The sequence below is a fragment of the Eubalaena glacialis genome, chromosome 3, assembly GCF_028564815.1.
Source record: "Eubalaena glacialis isolate mEubGla1 chromosome 3, mEubGla1.1.hap2.+ XY, whole genome shotgun sequence".
NCBI classification, from domain to species: domain Eukaryota; kingdom Metazoa; phylum Chordata; class Mammalia; order Artiodactyla; family Balaenidae; genus Eubalaena; species Eubalaena glacialis.
The window spans coordinates 2654575-2670262 of record NC_083718.1 but is presented as its reverse complement, the minus strand read 5'-3'; the positions used below and the strand labels follow the sequence as shown (position 1 = coordinate 2670262).

General features: G+C 42.1%; 1 protein-coding gene across 2 annotated transcripts in view; it reads left to right on the top strand.

Moving 5' to 3' along the window:
* Positions 1–13305, top strand: part of NR5A2 (nuclear receptor subfamily 5 group A member 2) — a 112669-nt gene extending 99364 nt beyond the window's left edge. For both annotated transcript variants that reach the window (XM_061185261.1, XM_061185262.1), the window contains exon 7: positions 12317–13305. In XM_061185261.1, coding sequence (XP_061041244.1) covers positions 12317–12564 — 248 coding nt within the window. In that variant the 3' untranslated portion in view covers positions 12565–13305. The remainder of the gene's footprint in view (positions 1–12316) is intronic.
* Positions 13306–15688: the final 2383 nt, after the last annotated feature.

Here is a 15688-nt window from a genome sequence, read left to right as displayed (position 1 = left end):
CTTGGCCAAAACTGCAGACGTGTCTGAGTGGAAATCAAAAATGCAAATGTATGATTCAAAAACTGTTTTAGGACGTGACTACGAGAGTGGGGTAAGGAGCTTTTCTCTGAAGGAGGACAGCTTTTTATGCATGTGGACATTTCCTATTCTGAGGGGACAGATGGTCTTTATAACAAGATAAGGACCCAGGCTCCCAAGGCCGGCCGGCCAGGGCAGCTGCAACTTGAAATGCTACCTATTTTATCAAAACGTTGTATGTATTTGCCCTTCATATTAAGTCTGTTTGACAGACAGCTTTATTTGAAATTTAGGGGGAAACCGGGAAATTGCCTTATCCTGTGCCCCTTTAAATTCTGTTTCCTGGTTCAAAATATTCCATCGATTCCCAGCCAGAGACCCTTTTTTTTTTTTCCCCTTTCATTCTCCATGCATTTTTATGTGGCTTTCAGTATCATGCGGCATGTAGAGGTTGATAAAACTTACAATCTGTTTCAATTCTTGATCTTAAAACCCCTGTAGTATAGCCTTCCTTCCTCATTTGTATCCCTCGGAATTCTGGAAAACAAATTGCAAATGTATATAGAGAAGGAAAATAATGAATGTCGTATGTCAGCGGTTGGTCCCTGACATAGCACACAGCCCCCAGATAGACTTTTCTCAACATCTTCAGATTACGTACCACTTCATAACATCAAACAAACCAAATGGTCTTCCTTCTCCTACACATTGAACTCAGTTTCTTCAATTTTGTATCAAATTGTGAAATTATTTTGAGTCAAAAATTCCTCATTGTTTAGAGAGGAATGATAGGAAACATGTTCTACTATTATAGCTGAAATTGGTTATGAGTTTAACCGAGTGAGAAACTCTGAAACTGCCTAAGGGTCTAGTAGCTGGGACTTGGGCTCATGTGAGGTGTTCAGTCCATCCTTAGGGAGTTACTCTGCATATGGTTCATATTCGTGGGAGCTTAATTCAAAGTAGCAAGTTTCCTAGGATCTGTATTGGGCATCTGGGCTTCCACGAGGATGCCGTCTAGGAGGAGAGGCAGGACACAGGGACTGTACGTTCAGGAAGGCCTTCCAGACACAAACAAGGCGAAGATGGATGTGTCAATTAATGTGAAAATGTATTCTCTCGTTTAACAAGTGTGAAGGGGGTTCGACTTTGTCCAGGCACCGTGCTAGGCCTGGGGAGGGGTGACCATTATCAAGGTCGAGATCCCTGTCCTCACAGCTGACAGGTAACCAGGTGACATCCAGCGCCCCCTGTGATGGGCAAACGGAGATGGGCTTGGGGGAGGCTTCCTGGAGGCCGGAATGTCTGTGCCGAGGCTGGGGGACATTGGTCTGAAAATCGGTGCAGGAAAATGAGCGGGGCAGGCTCCCGGAAACCAGGGAATGGAGCGTGTGGTGTTACACACCCGGGTTTGTGACGCCCGCTGGCCATTCAGGCAGGGTGTCCAGGACGCGGCTGGATCTACAGAACGGAATAAAGCCATACCCTGCAGCCTTCAGCCTGGGGCCTTGAGTGCGCGGGGAGGGTGGACGGCGCAGCAGAGGAAATAAATGTTCTACACACGGAAGGTGCAAAGGAGGCAAGAAACGCCGCTGCCTTGGCGCTGCAGGCAAAGCACCCAGCCAGAATCCCCGCTGAAACAGTGTCCCTAGAAAGCACAACACAGAGTGGAGCTGGTGCTTTTTGTTTACGATTATGAAACAGTTCTGCACGAAACAAAAACAAAGTCTGCTGTGAGTTTGATATGGAAGTATAACAGCATGTCAAAGGCCCCCAGAAAAAAGAAGAAGAAGAAGGAAAGAAAGATTTTGGTTTAGGGCCAAGCAGTATTTAACCAAGAAATGTATTCTTTCATTCATCCCTCACATATTTAGCGAGGGTTTTCTCTGCTGTGCACTGGCCTAGATGCTGGGACTCAGCTGCAAATTAGACCAAGTCCCGGCCTTCACAGTTTTCCTTCTTCATTTTTTTTTTTTTTTAATTAATTAATTTATTTATTTTGGCAGCGTCGGATTTTAGTTGCAGCACACGGGATCTTTGTTGAGGCACGAGGGCTCTTCGCTGCAGCGCACGGGCTTCTCTCTAGTTGCGGCATGTGGGTTTTCTCTTCTCTAGTTGTGGCGGGCAGGCTCCAGGGCAAGTGGGCCTAGTTGAGACACGTGAGCTCAGTAGTTGTGGCTCCTGTGCTCAGTAGTTGTGGCACGTGGGCTTAGTTACCCCGTGGCATGTGGGATCTTAGTTCCCTGACCAGGGATCGAACCTGCATCCCCTGCATTGCAAGATCGATTCTTTACCACTGGACCACCAGGGAAGTCCCACAGCTTTCCTTCTTGTGAGGATGACAGGCAAGCATAACAATTAGACAAATAACCGTATACTGTAAAGTCAGTCAGGCATCAGTAAGAATGTACAGTTTAGGGATGTGAGGGAAGAGGAAACACAAAATGGATAGCGGTCACGCTACGGCATCAGGAATTGGTCCATGGAAGGAATACACAGGTAAGCTGGAGGGTGTCGGTGGCCATGTGGCTCTGCAGAGCAGTGGATTCTTAGGTGTCTGTTACATTACGTTTAATAACCTACACGTACAGTACGTTATTCAATGTTTAATTGTGGTAAAATACACAGAACGTAAAATTTCTTTTTTTTTTAATTGAAGTATAGTCGATCTACGATGTTGTGTTAGTTTCTGCTGTACAGCAAAGCGACACAGTTATACGTATATATACATTCTTTTTCATACTCTTTTCCATTATGGTTTATCCCAGGACACTGACTCTAGTTCCCTGTGCTGTACGGTAGGACCTGTTGTTTATCCATCCTGTATATAATAGCTTACATGTGCTGACCCCAAACTCCCACTCCACCCCTCCCCCAACCCCCTCCCCCTTGGCAACCACCAGTCTGTTCTCTACAGAACATAAAATTTCTCACCTTCGCCGCTTTTAAGGGTACAGTTCAGAGGTATTAAGTCCATTTACGTTGTTGTCCAACCAATCTCCCAAACTCTTTCCATTTTGCAAAACTGAAACTCTGTACCCATTAAACTACGCCCATTTCCTGCTCCCCCCAGGCCCTGGCAGCCACCCTTCTACTTCTGTCTCCATGAATTTGACTGCTCTGGGTACCTTAGATAAGTGAAATCATACAGTATTTGTCTTTTTGTGACTGGCATATTTCACCTGGCATAATGTCCTCAAGGTTCATCCACGTCATCCGTGTTGTCCACGTTGTATCAGAGTGTCCCTCCTTCTCAGGGCCACTCACTATTCCATTGTATGTAGAGACCACATCTTGTTTATCTCTTTACCCAGTAATGGGCACTTGGGTTGCTTCCACCTTTTGGCTACCGTGAACTGTGTGTCTGTGAACAAACACGGGGGCACGCATAGGTCTTGCACACATGGCATATATTTTTAAGGGAAACGAAGGTAGAGTGAGGGGCCAGAGTGATCTGATAGTGAGGCAGCACTGTTTTAGAAATGGTTCTCCACAGAGGCTTCTGCAAGGGGCTGATGTGTGAGCAGAGACTCGGGTGACATGAGGGAGAGAGCCCCACATGATCAGGAAGAACCATCCAGAATGCAGGAACAGCAAGTGTGAGGTCCTGAGGCAGAAACAAGCAAGAGGAGCACTGTGTCCAGAGAGGAGCCCGGCAGAGATGTGGTCTCAGGGTTAGACTGGGGCAAGGATGTCCGTCTTATCCTGAGAAGGACATGTATATAAACTCATGGAACAGTTTTTCGTTCGACGTATTTAAGTGACGCCGTTTGTATTCAATCTATAATCTGTAGACTTCCGGAAAGGGTGCCTGACCCGTGTCAGCACCCAGAGGCAGCTTTGCAACTTCTGCAAGCTTTGTCCTCAAGTCCATGCAAAAGCTACACCCTTCCTTGTAAAGGGGGGCGCTGCTAGGACATAAATGAATTCAGGTACTCTTTTCCTGTGGCACGGTGTGTCAAATCATGGCTGCATACTAAACAGAGTTGGATATAATTTGTAATTCAGGCCAAAAACCATCTTGGAGAATCAAAGTCCTATCCGGACAGTTGAGTGAAAATCCAGGTGATGGGGTGGGTGCAGAGCGATGCTTGTCCCTACTTGTTTGTTGACGACACCAAGCCAGCACCTTCCTTCCAAAATTTGGGCTCATAATCACGCAGTTGTAGACTCTTAGAGCTGGGCGACAAGAGATCGTCAAGTCCAGCCCTTGCCCTTCACAGGCCAGGAAACTTGAGGCCCCAGAGAGTGGCATGCTAGTGATCTCACAGTTGGAGACAGAATCAGGACTAGGAATCACGACATTTGATGAGTGAGAAATGTTCTTCTCCTTTGGTAATAAAACCACTGCCTCTTGGGGGTGACATATTATGAACGCAAAACTGACAAAAGGGCCGGCCCACTGCGGGTGACATTCTTTATGCAACGGTATTTCCTGAGCCTGTACTTTTCAGCAACCGTGTGAGGCACTGCATTAGTAGCCTTTTGTTCAGAGTGTCATATGTGTTTGGGGAAATCGGGCTTCAAAATTAAGAAAACATGGTGGAATATCTTTAACTGAAACTTAAGCCTTGGCCATGTTTTCCTGAATATTCTTTGTGATTGAGGATAGGATAAACTTACAAGTAATCCCTCTACCTTCCATTAATTTTGGAAAACTGCAACATCAGAGATTCTGTTTTGTCCATGAAACTTTATGGCAGGAAAACGATCCGATTGCTGTGTAGAAAGGTTACCTTCCAGGTGTGTATTGGAAGCAAACAAAATCTCCAAATTTTATCAGTAAAATTATAAGAAAAGTAAGGCCCCGTGAGTATACAATGCTTGTACACTTTTTAAAGTTTATTCATATTTAAGGTATCATTTTACTTTTAAGCGATCCTAAGAATTATTTCCCCATTTTGCAGATGGAAAAACTGGCTCAGAGGGGACTGAGTGACTTGCTTGAAACTAGATTAGACCACCGTTCCTGTCAAAAATCAAGTGGCTTTCAGACTTTTTAAATTGATGAAACCCTCTTTTCTAAATATAAAGCAGGTTAGAATGGAGAAACTTACTTCTTAGTCCCGGCACCTCCACAGCCCCGGTGGCAAGGGCTGGGGTCGGGCGTGCCCAGAAAAGGCCCCCAGGAGGGCGCCTGTGATGCTGGACTTTGCTCAGTGTTGGCTGTGACTATTTTTAACCATGATCTGTGGCATTAAGACGATTACGGTGTGTAATACGTCAATATAAGTGTCAGGAGTATGTTATTTCATTCAAATTCTCTGAAAACTCTTCATTCAGGGATCATGAGACCCTTTAGAAACTGAACTATTGGACCAACCAGCACACCCCTTTCTCCAGCCCCCGCAGGTGGCAGGAACTTGTGGGCTGTGACATGGGGGGAAAGCTCTGGGACTGGGATGTCCCGAGCCCTTTGGGGCTCAGGTCCCACCTCTGTGATCTCGTGGGGAGGAGCCCAGGGGTTTCGAGGGAGCCACCAATTCCAGCTCAGGACGTGTGTGACGCACTGAACCCCTCTCAGCCTGTTTCTTTCCCTGGAAAATGAGAATCATAATACCTTCCCCGTAAGAGTCTTAACAGTATTAAATGAGATACGTAAAAAAAATCCTGTGCACGTTGACAAGCTCTTGCTAAATGTCAGCCGCTCCCCCATTCTCTGGGTGTGTCCTTAGAGGTCGTGGAAAAGCTGTTTAATCTCTCTGAGTCTAAATCTCATAACACCTGTAATGGCTTCTCAAGAAAGAATCCTTGGCGAGTTGGCTGTCTCCAGAATCCCACCACTGACCCCTTCTCTTCTCTGTCCACACGTTCCCACCGACTCCGGGGGTTTCATCCATCACCTGTCCGCTGACGGCTCCCAGATCTGGACACCAGCCCTGCCTCTCTGCTGCGTCTAGACCTGTATCTCCAGCCTTCTCCCCTACATCCCTAGGGAATGTCCCACATGCCCCTTAAACTCACCATGGCTGCCCCTCCAATCTGTTCCAACTCCTGCTGGAGGCATGGCCACCACCTGCCTGCCTGCCTGGTGTCATCCAGGACCTTTGCTCGCGATTAATCCGGGGCCAACAAGCTCTGTAGTCAACCATCTTGATGCCTCTCAAGTCCATCCCCACCCCGATGGCCACTGCGCTTGTCACCTGTATTCCTGCGACAGCCTCTCCACACACCTGCTCTTTCTGACTCAGAGAGCTGACCGCGTCCTTCCTTCTTAAGATCTTGCAATGCTTCTGCATGGCTTCCAGAACAAAATGCAGACTCTGTCTGATGTGCAGCGCCCTTCACAGTCCTAAACCTTAGGGTCCACCCTTACTTTACACCCTGCTCTCCTCCATGGAAGGTAAGCCGCTTTGCGGGGCTCCAAGGACCCCGTTTCCTGTCTCAGAGGCTTTGTGTGTGGGTCGCCGTCCCCTGTCACCTTTTCCTCCCCGTGTTGCTCAGCTCACCCGTTTCTCAAAACCTCTCAGGTGTCACTTCCCCCAAGAGCCCTTCTTGCCCCCAGGCCCTGGGTTAGGTGCCCATCCTGTGTGTGTCCAGGGTACCCACTTCTTGTCTCTGAAGCACTGGACACAGAGACTGTGTCTTTTATTCCTCTATCTTCAACACCTGGCACAGGGCTCTTTGAATGAATGAATGAATGAATTCATAGATTGTGTATACATAAGGTATGAAAGAATAAGTGAAGCATGGTAGCATGTTTTGTAACTTATGAAGTACCAACCAGTTGTAAGGGCTTCTTTCTACATACAGAAATAATACGTCTGCTATATGTCCACATTTTTACACACAGTTTCTGTCAAAGAGTTGCATTTTCTCGTTAGTAATTTGTATATGAAGACATGGAATTGTATGTTCTGGTCACTAAAAACAGCTCTTGGCTAATAATCGTACACATGTACACACACACATTTATGTAAAGGACTTACCAGTAATTAATTTAAAATCTTGAGTTTAAGTTTTGCTGGAAGCAGAGTAGAATCTAATCTCAGGCATCTGCACTGAAAGTGTCCTGTCTGCCCACCTCCAACCCCTAAAGAGCCCTCACTATTAAGTGAACTTGGTTCATATGAAAAGAGCTAGCATGTTGCCCTCCAGAAGTTCCTACAAAATTTTTTATACAAATTATTTAAATATAGCCCTTTAAAAATAATTTTAAAATGAATTCCTTACAGAAAATTCATTTCCTTTCTCCTTTGCTGGCCTATCAAAGGAAAGGGTCTTCTGAGGACAAATTGTGAGCCAGTTTACAGATGTCACCCCTCCAAAAGCCACAGGGGAAAGAAATGTTCTCCGGGTGCAGAATGGTACCTCTTTTCCCCACTTCGGTATCTTTGAAAGGACAGGATGAGATTTTTTTCCCCACGTGTGGAAAGTGAACAAAGATAATTATATTCTTGGGCCATTTGAGTCTCCCGGCCCCCCAGCCTCCTTGCTCAGCAAAGGACCAGTCTCTGAAAAGAGTGTGCTGACCGGGAGGATTTACAGCCTATGCCACATGGCAGGTACCAGGGAGACAGAAATCAGTATCTTCATCTTCAGAAAGAGCCTGAATGCCACGTAAGACCGAAAAGCCAGCTGTAATATATTCAAGGAGACCTAAGGGTTTACTTTCCACTAAGGATGGAAAAAAATCTGAGTACCCCACTGTGAGCTTATCGTAATGCTGCCTCATATAAAAAGTTGGTAATTAGTCCCTGAGTGAATAAAGTAGAATAGATGATAAGAGATTGATACTTAGAGGAGAAGCTCAAAATGATTTTGCCAGTCATCAAAATTTAAAGGTGCTGGAGAAAGGGTTGGATGCCTCTGTCTGTTTACATACTATTTCCAACTCAGAATTTGTAATGATAGGGTTCATTAACTTGCGTTTCTAAATTGTATTAAGATGAAGTTTACATAAACGTCAAAGAAACACAGTGTGTGCCAAACGCGGGAGACTTTGGGATGAAGCACCACAGAAGAACTGGGGGGGAATATCAGTTCATTCACGAATTTCCTGTGTTATGGACTCCTGGTAGGGATGAGCTAAGACTCCCAAGCATGCCAGCACCCATTCATTAGAGGAGGGCTTGGTTGGTAGGGGAGCATCCCAGAGGAAGTGGTGAAGATTTTAAATGTATTTCATGTTTAATTTTTCAGGAAAGGGCATTGAGTAGCATAAAAAGGAATTCTATGAGCGTTATGGGAGCACACTTAAATTTCTGGACTCTTCCTAAAAAGTACATACAAGTGAGCTACATGAAAGAGAAAATTCCAAGTCTTCCGAGGGGTGGTGGCATCTGTGTTTTGGCACTTCTCCATTGGCTTTTTTTTTTTTTTTAATTCACAATTTTTAAAGGTTATATTCCATTTATAGTTATTATAAGATATTGGCTATATTCCTTGTGTTGTACGATATATCCTTGTAGCTTATTTATTTTATACGTAGGAGTTTGTACCTCTTAATTCCCTACCCCGATCCTGCACCTCCCCCTTCCCTCTCCCCACTAGTAACCACTAGTTTGTTCTCTGTATCTGTGAGTCTGTTTCTTCTTTGTTATATTTATATTCACTAGTTTGTTGTAGTTTTTAGATTCCACATATAAGTGATATCATTACAGTATTTGTCTTTCTCTGCCTGACTTGTTTCACTTAGCATAATACCCTCCACGTCCATCCACGTTGTTGCAAATGGCAGAATTTTATTCTTTTTTATGGCTGAGTAATATTCCATTGTATATATGTACCACATTTTCTTTATCCATTTGTCTGTTGATGGACACTTAGGTTGCTTCCATATTTTGGCCATTGTAAATAATGCTGCTATGAACATTGAGGTGTATGTATCTTTTCGAATTATTGTTTTCATTTTTTTCAGATATATAGCCAGGAGTGGAATTTCTGGGTCATACAATATAGTTCTAGTTTTAGTTTTTTGAGAAACCTCCATACTGTTTTCCACAGTGGCCACACCAATTTACATTCCCCATAGTGGAAAAACCAAGGTCTGCCTGTCAGACCGAAAATGAAAGACACTCAGGAACCCAGGGGCTCACAAAAGAATTCACCACAGGATTCTTTGAACAGAACACACTATTCCATTTAAAATATTTCAGGGAGAGGTCTATTGTATAAATCAGTTTTTGAAAGCTGCTCTCAAATTAGAAAAAGAAAGGAGATAGACTTATAAGATACGTAACAGCTAATGTAATAGGTCATTTTATAACTAATCAACCTTGGACAAATACACCACTAATATAAAGCAAACATTAATTGGAGAAATCCCTGGGGAAGCCTTGACTAAAACACATAATATGTAACACGTCACCCGAAGATGCTGGCAGTGTACATAGGGAAATGGACGATTAATAAAGGAGGGCAAGATGCAGTGAGAGAGACAGGAGCTGAAATAGATCAGCCAGAGCAATGATCCAGGAACTTCTTGGTCGGTGAATGAGAGTAATTCAATCAAAATCTTTTTCTTTCTTTCCTTCCTTTTTTTTGGGGCCCGTGCCACGTGGCTTGCGGGATCTTAGCCCCCGACCAGGGATTGAACCCACGCCCCCTACAGTGGAAGGGCGGAGTCTTAACCACTGCACCGCCAGGGAAATCCCTCTTTCTTTCTTTTTTTGACCTTGTAGCTTACATACCAGAATCATTGCCACTAAATTACAAATTGCCTGTACAGACATAGAAAACAAAATAGACATTCAGTTAGTAAGTACCTTTGGGGCAACTAGCAGCATAACTTTTTTTGTGTTTAATGATAAACACATTATAAAAACACAGTATTTTCCTTCAGAAGGAAAATTGCATGTATTTTTAAACTTTGGGGAGAAAGGTGGCAGTTTGGACCAGTATTCACAGAAATTATCCAGCGAACGCTGATCTGAAGATTTTAATGATTATATGTACTAATAGTAAGTGAATAAACCAGAACTTATGATCCATCCTTTGTTTTATGTTTGTTAGCAGTTGGCTGTTTTTGGTTTTTTTTTCTTAACAGAGTCCCATAATTTATCACAGAAGGTTGAACCTCGTTCTCAAAAAATACATTTATCAAAAAAAGAAGGTTTCAAAAACAACTTTCTGAAAAGACTATTATTCGTTTATCTTGCATTTCATTCCGTGCAAATTCCTCCCTATAAACCTCTGTGACTATTGCTAGCTTTTCTTGCTGTGAGAATATCTTTCATTGTAGCATAAAATAGTATTCCATTTCGATTTTTTTCCTATGATTGTGTTAAAATCACTGTAACACTGGAAGTTGCTTGTTTGCGTTTTTGTTTTTTTTTTCAACTTCTTACTGGTAGATAAAAGAGAAAACTAAATTTTTCCTTACGTTTTATGTTTAAGTTTAAATGTTTTCTTTAGGTTGAGTGGAGGGTAAAAAGAAGCAGCACTAAGAAGTTGGTCAGAATTCAGATGAACTGTTTTTGCATTACCCGTTCTCTGCTGTGAAGCTTTATGAAGGACTGATGTCTGTAAGCAGAGTGTGAGCCTCTGAAAGTATAAGAGCATGGCAGAGAGCCAGGCTAACATGAATGTAGATTTTTCTGTCATCTGCCCAGGTACAGCGTAGTCAAGTTACTTCCAGTTGTTTACATTTTGTAATTTTGAACCAAATATAACTAATATTTCTAAGTATTTTAAATAACTTAAAATAACCTTTAAGACATTTTAGATGAGATAGATGGAAACTGCCTTATTAACTGTCAAGTGCCACCTGGGTACAACGTCCAGTGGGTAACAATTTAAATGTCAGTTTAAATGCCACAGGAAGGCGTGAGCTCGTAGTGTAGCATTTGTCTGTTTGTACATCTCATTAATAAATAATCAAATATTTCTGATTCTCCCATCGTACTTTGAAATAGATGTGATCCCGAATGCTCACACTATGTCGTTACTAATTCCCCACTGTTTTTAACTTGGGGCAGAGATTTGGGGACGGAAAGAGGGAAGCATGTTTCATGCAGAGTTACGGCTCAAAATGTAAATACTGAAATCATCCTGGACACATTTCAACAGCAAATGTAAGGCAGCCTATTGTAACAGCATTTAGAGATACCAAAATGGACCCGCACATACATCCAGGCTAAGGTTAACAACATATAAAGCCGAAAATATTGGATAAGAGTTATTTTGGTAACTCTTAACTGAGTTTTAGCACATTCAACCTTTTAGTCATAGTATTATGTGGTTTTCTATAGAATCGTTCTTATTTTTCTCCAATTAGAAAATAAAGCGGGGGGAGGGGTGGGTGCATCTGTTTACCTTCTTAGCATGGATGTCTGTAAACACACACACATATCCATGCATTCTTCCAGAGGCTTCTATATACACATTGTGTAAAAGTTGTACAGTTAACATAAATAAACTCCACAAGAGAAATTCCACCACAACCGTTTTCCCTTGCTCATTGTCTGTGTGTGTGTGTGTGTCGGTCTGTCTTTTGACTCTGTTTCCCTCTTATTCAGCATTTATGAGGACCTGTAAGGCAGACGATCTCCAGGAGTTAGGCTGGGTGGATTGCCTGTATCCGTCTCCTCTGTGTGAGCGACTCATGTCCAGAAGGAAAAAGAAAGAAAGGAAAAAAAAAAGTGAAGTATCAGACTTTAGAAACCACATTCAGGTTAAAGGGTGCCGGCCATCCTGGCTTGAATTCTGCCTAAAGGACAAGGCTTTCATTTGATAAAGATCATTAGTCACCGAGACATATATTTTAGAGAGTTCCCAGCAGCGACTATTCCGCTGGCAGTCACTGGAGTGTACAGATGGTTCATTAGCATAGGCTAGACAAGTCAAAGGCTTTCAGAATCATTTAGAAAATGTCAAACAGAAACAAGAACCCTGTCACTTTTTATTAGAATTAACTACATCATACCCTGGACACAGATTTCACCTTGGGTCAGAAAAATTAATACAGAATTCTATGAATTGTGTCATATACTGGGTTAAGATAGGTCTTCCTAGAGGGACTCATTTGCTGGCAATATATTATGATCCCTCTGCTTTAGGAATCCTTAAACCTGTCCTTTTGTGAGATAGGAAAAGAATTGACCTTGCTCAGAATCCATTGGTGTCTAATTGATTTGGAGGTGTAGGCAGAATTTCAACAAGACATTCTTCTAAAGCTCTTTTGTGATCGTTTTCCCAGGAAGCTTGGTGAGTGGGGCTGACTGAATATCGAGCGTTGTATCAAGTCTGCTTCATGTTGGGAGGAAAATACCTCCTTTAACTGAACACACTGCTGGGGTAAACAGGAATTAAAACATCATCGAATTATTGTGGGTTTTTGTTTTTTTTTTAAATCCAGATGTCAAAAACCTGGAGAACTTCCAGCTGGTCGAAGGTGTCCAGGAGCAAGTCAACGCTGCCCTGCTGGACTATACAATGTGCAACTACCCACAGCAAACAGAGAAATTCGGGCAGCTGCTACTCCGACTACCTGAAATCCGGGCCATCAGCATGCAGGCCGAGGAATACCTCTACTACAAGCACCTGAACGGGGATGTCCCCTACAACAACCTGCTGATTGAAATGCTGCATGCAAAACGAGCTTAGTTACAGCCCCTAGGAGTGCGGCTTCCAAAACACAAAGAGATCGGTGGTGGGGAAAGAAGAACAGGAAGAAAGGGAAAAAAAAAAAAATACTCTGAATGGCTCCAAGCAACACAAATTAAACACTTGGTTTAAAGATATTGAATTTAATAAAGCATAATAATCAAATACTTAATAGCCAATAAATGATGGATCAGGGTATTTGTATTGCAGACTGTGAATCAAAGGCATCACATCCCCAAAGAATTCCGTATAAAAGACATTGGAATGGAGTGAATTGAACTCACAGGTGGATCCCAACACCACATCAGGATGAAAATGGACAGAACAGTTCTTGTATATTGAAACTGATCTCCGCTGTGAAGAAATCTAGGAACTGATCTGTGTTATCCGTTAGGCTTTCGCAGCGGGGGATTTGAGCTTACAGAATTCCTCCGTGGTAAAGCTGAACTGAAGCCATTCTCAAGAGTTCATCAGCTGCACCGATCATAGCCCTTCCCTCTTCCTTTCAAGGACGCAGCACCTTCTGTCCCGTGATCACGGAATCTGTACTAAGGACTCGCGCTCAGCCACACCCACTAGTAGCTCCACCAAATCATGAAAAGCCTAATCTTGAATGTCTGTGTCTTAGACCTGCAAACAGCTAATAAGAACAGTCTATGAATATATTAGCTTGCCATTTTGACTATGTTCTGGTTTGTTTTGTCATGTGTTCATGTTAAAAAAAAAAAAAAGCAGGCAGTATCCCTCTTCTGGTCTTATATAAGCATTAATTAATATTAAGGGCAACGAGTACAAACTTTGAAAGCTTTAGCTTTAGCATTGTAGGATTTCATAAAAATTTCCAGCAGAAAGGCTTGTTAGACTACATCAGCCTTTTTAAACCATCAAGGTTTGTAGTTCATTAAAAAATACAACATGAAATGTATTTTGCTGGGATGTCAAGTAGTTTAAAACAAAACTGAAGCGTGTTAAGCTATGCAAAATAAAGGAAGGGATGCGCAGATAAATTGACTCGTTGCAATTGATCATCCCCTAAACGCAGAGAGGAAACAGTGATCTTTACGTATGGCCTGGAAAGATAGTAAAGTGATTCAAATCTTCCCCAAAAGGGAAGGGAAGAGAGTGATACTGACCTTTCTAAGTCTAAAAGTCTGCTGTTGAACAAATTGGAGGACAGAGGATTGCGAAACAAACTCTCCAAACGACGCTGTCAGTATTATTAACAGGCGATGCCACAGATACAAAAGTCTTGCCTTACTTCACAATTCTCAAAGGTAGCTGTGCAGATGTGGATCAACATTTGTTTAAAATAAAGTATTAATACTTTAAAGTCAAATAAAATAGAGTGTTTACATTCTTTAGGTCCTCTAGGGGGAGGGGGGTACCTGTGATATGACAAAAGAGCTAAAGCAGTAATTTCCTTAATGTTATTTTTCTGATTGGTAATTATTTTTAACAGTACTTAGTTATTATATGTCGTGAGACACTAAAATCAAAAACGGGAATCTCATTTAGACTTTAATTTTTTTTGAGATTATCGGCGGCACAATCACTTGTAGAAACTGTAAAAAAAAAATGAAAGTATCTCCTAGTCCCTTAATTTTTTCATAAATGTTGCTGGCTTTTGAATAGTTTATTTATATTGTATATCATAGTTTCAACTGTAGACAATTATGATGCTAATTTATTGTTCCTTGGTTTCACCTTCGTCTAAGATAGCCAAGACTGAAGAAACCAAATATATGTGTGTATTGTAGCATGTCAAGTTAGCGGAACATAGTTCAGAGACAGAGAGGGGTCTTAATGAATTAAAATCATTCACTTGATTAAATGTCTGTAAATCTTCATAATTCTTACTGTAGTTTATTTAATATCTATTGTAAATTATGTGACTTGTAACCTCCTCTGTTTTCAAGTAAATTTAACAAGGGTGGAGCCTTACCTGGTTTTTCTTTCCAAGCGTTGTAAGTTGTATACCAAAGATATTAGTTATTACTTCTGTGTGTACAAAGAGGATTATTTTATTATTTTTATTAATCACCTCTAATACGCGTCCATGTGAAGGGTACCCATTAGCTAAGCCGGGCGTCCGTGGCTCCTCATGCAGAGCTTGGTCACCCGTGTCATCTCCGTGGCTCAGAGGACAACGGAAAAATAGCTGATCAGAGTCTATATCCAAAGCAGTAAATAAAACAGCAGCATCTTTGCTCTCCCCAGTTAAAAACCAAGTTGGAGGGGAAGAGTGTCAACAGTTAATGAAATGGTTCCATCAATGGGTATGGAACATGGGTGGAAGCAATTTCGAGATTTGGGGGATAGTTATTTGGAGGGTCCTTAACATTGCAAAAAATTTTTAAAAAACAAATACATTGATTCCAAAAGTCCAGGTTTTATTTTAAATATACAGTATTCCCCACTGACTATTAACACCTAAAAAATGTCACATATTGGTATGTTGTTGACCTAGTAAATTACACCATGAGAACAGCTAGAAAGAGGGGCAACACGGAGATTACAGCCACACTGCTGGTGCCATTAAAGGCAGAAGCTGATAAACAAGAATGCCAGCCGCTTGGCGTCCGTGGCCCATGCAAAGCCTGCAAGCGAATTTTCTCTAGTGTTCATCGTTAAGTGGCTTACAACCAGACATTGACTTAGCAACTGCTTTATCAACTACAGGATTTATTAGTAAAAGCAGACTCAAATATGGAGGTTTGGGGCTTGGCCTGGTTTACTATCGTTGGTCTATGTTTATAAACAGAAAATCTGTCATGTCTGAATATTTGTCTTACGGATCTTCTGCTGTTCCCTTGGATCTGAACCCATGCAATGTTTAGAGTGTGAAGTTGGTTCCTTGTTGACATTACTTACTGTATCAGTGAAATCAAATTGTCCTGTTGGTTCTTGCCAGGAATTTCTCAACAAAATGGAATTTTTTTTCAGTATTTCAATAAATGTTGATATGCCCAGCCTGATCATTTTTAGAAGTTTTTATGGTGTCCTCATTCTATTGGGTTCTAAAGCTTCTACGTAACTGAGATCCTTGACTAGGAATGGAGTCCAAAGAATTCCACACGAAGAGATACTTTTGCTTCTCTAGATACTTTCTCAGGTGGTCCACTGT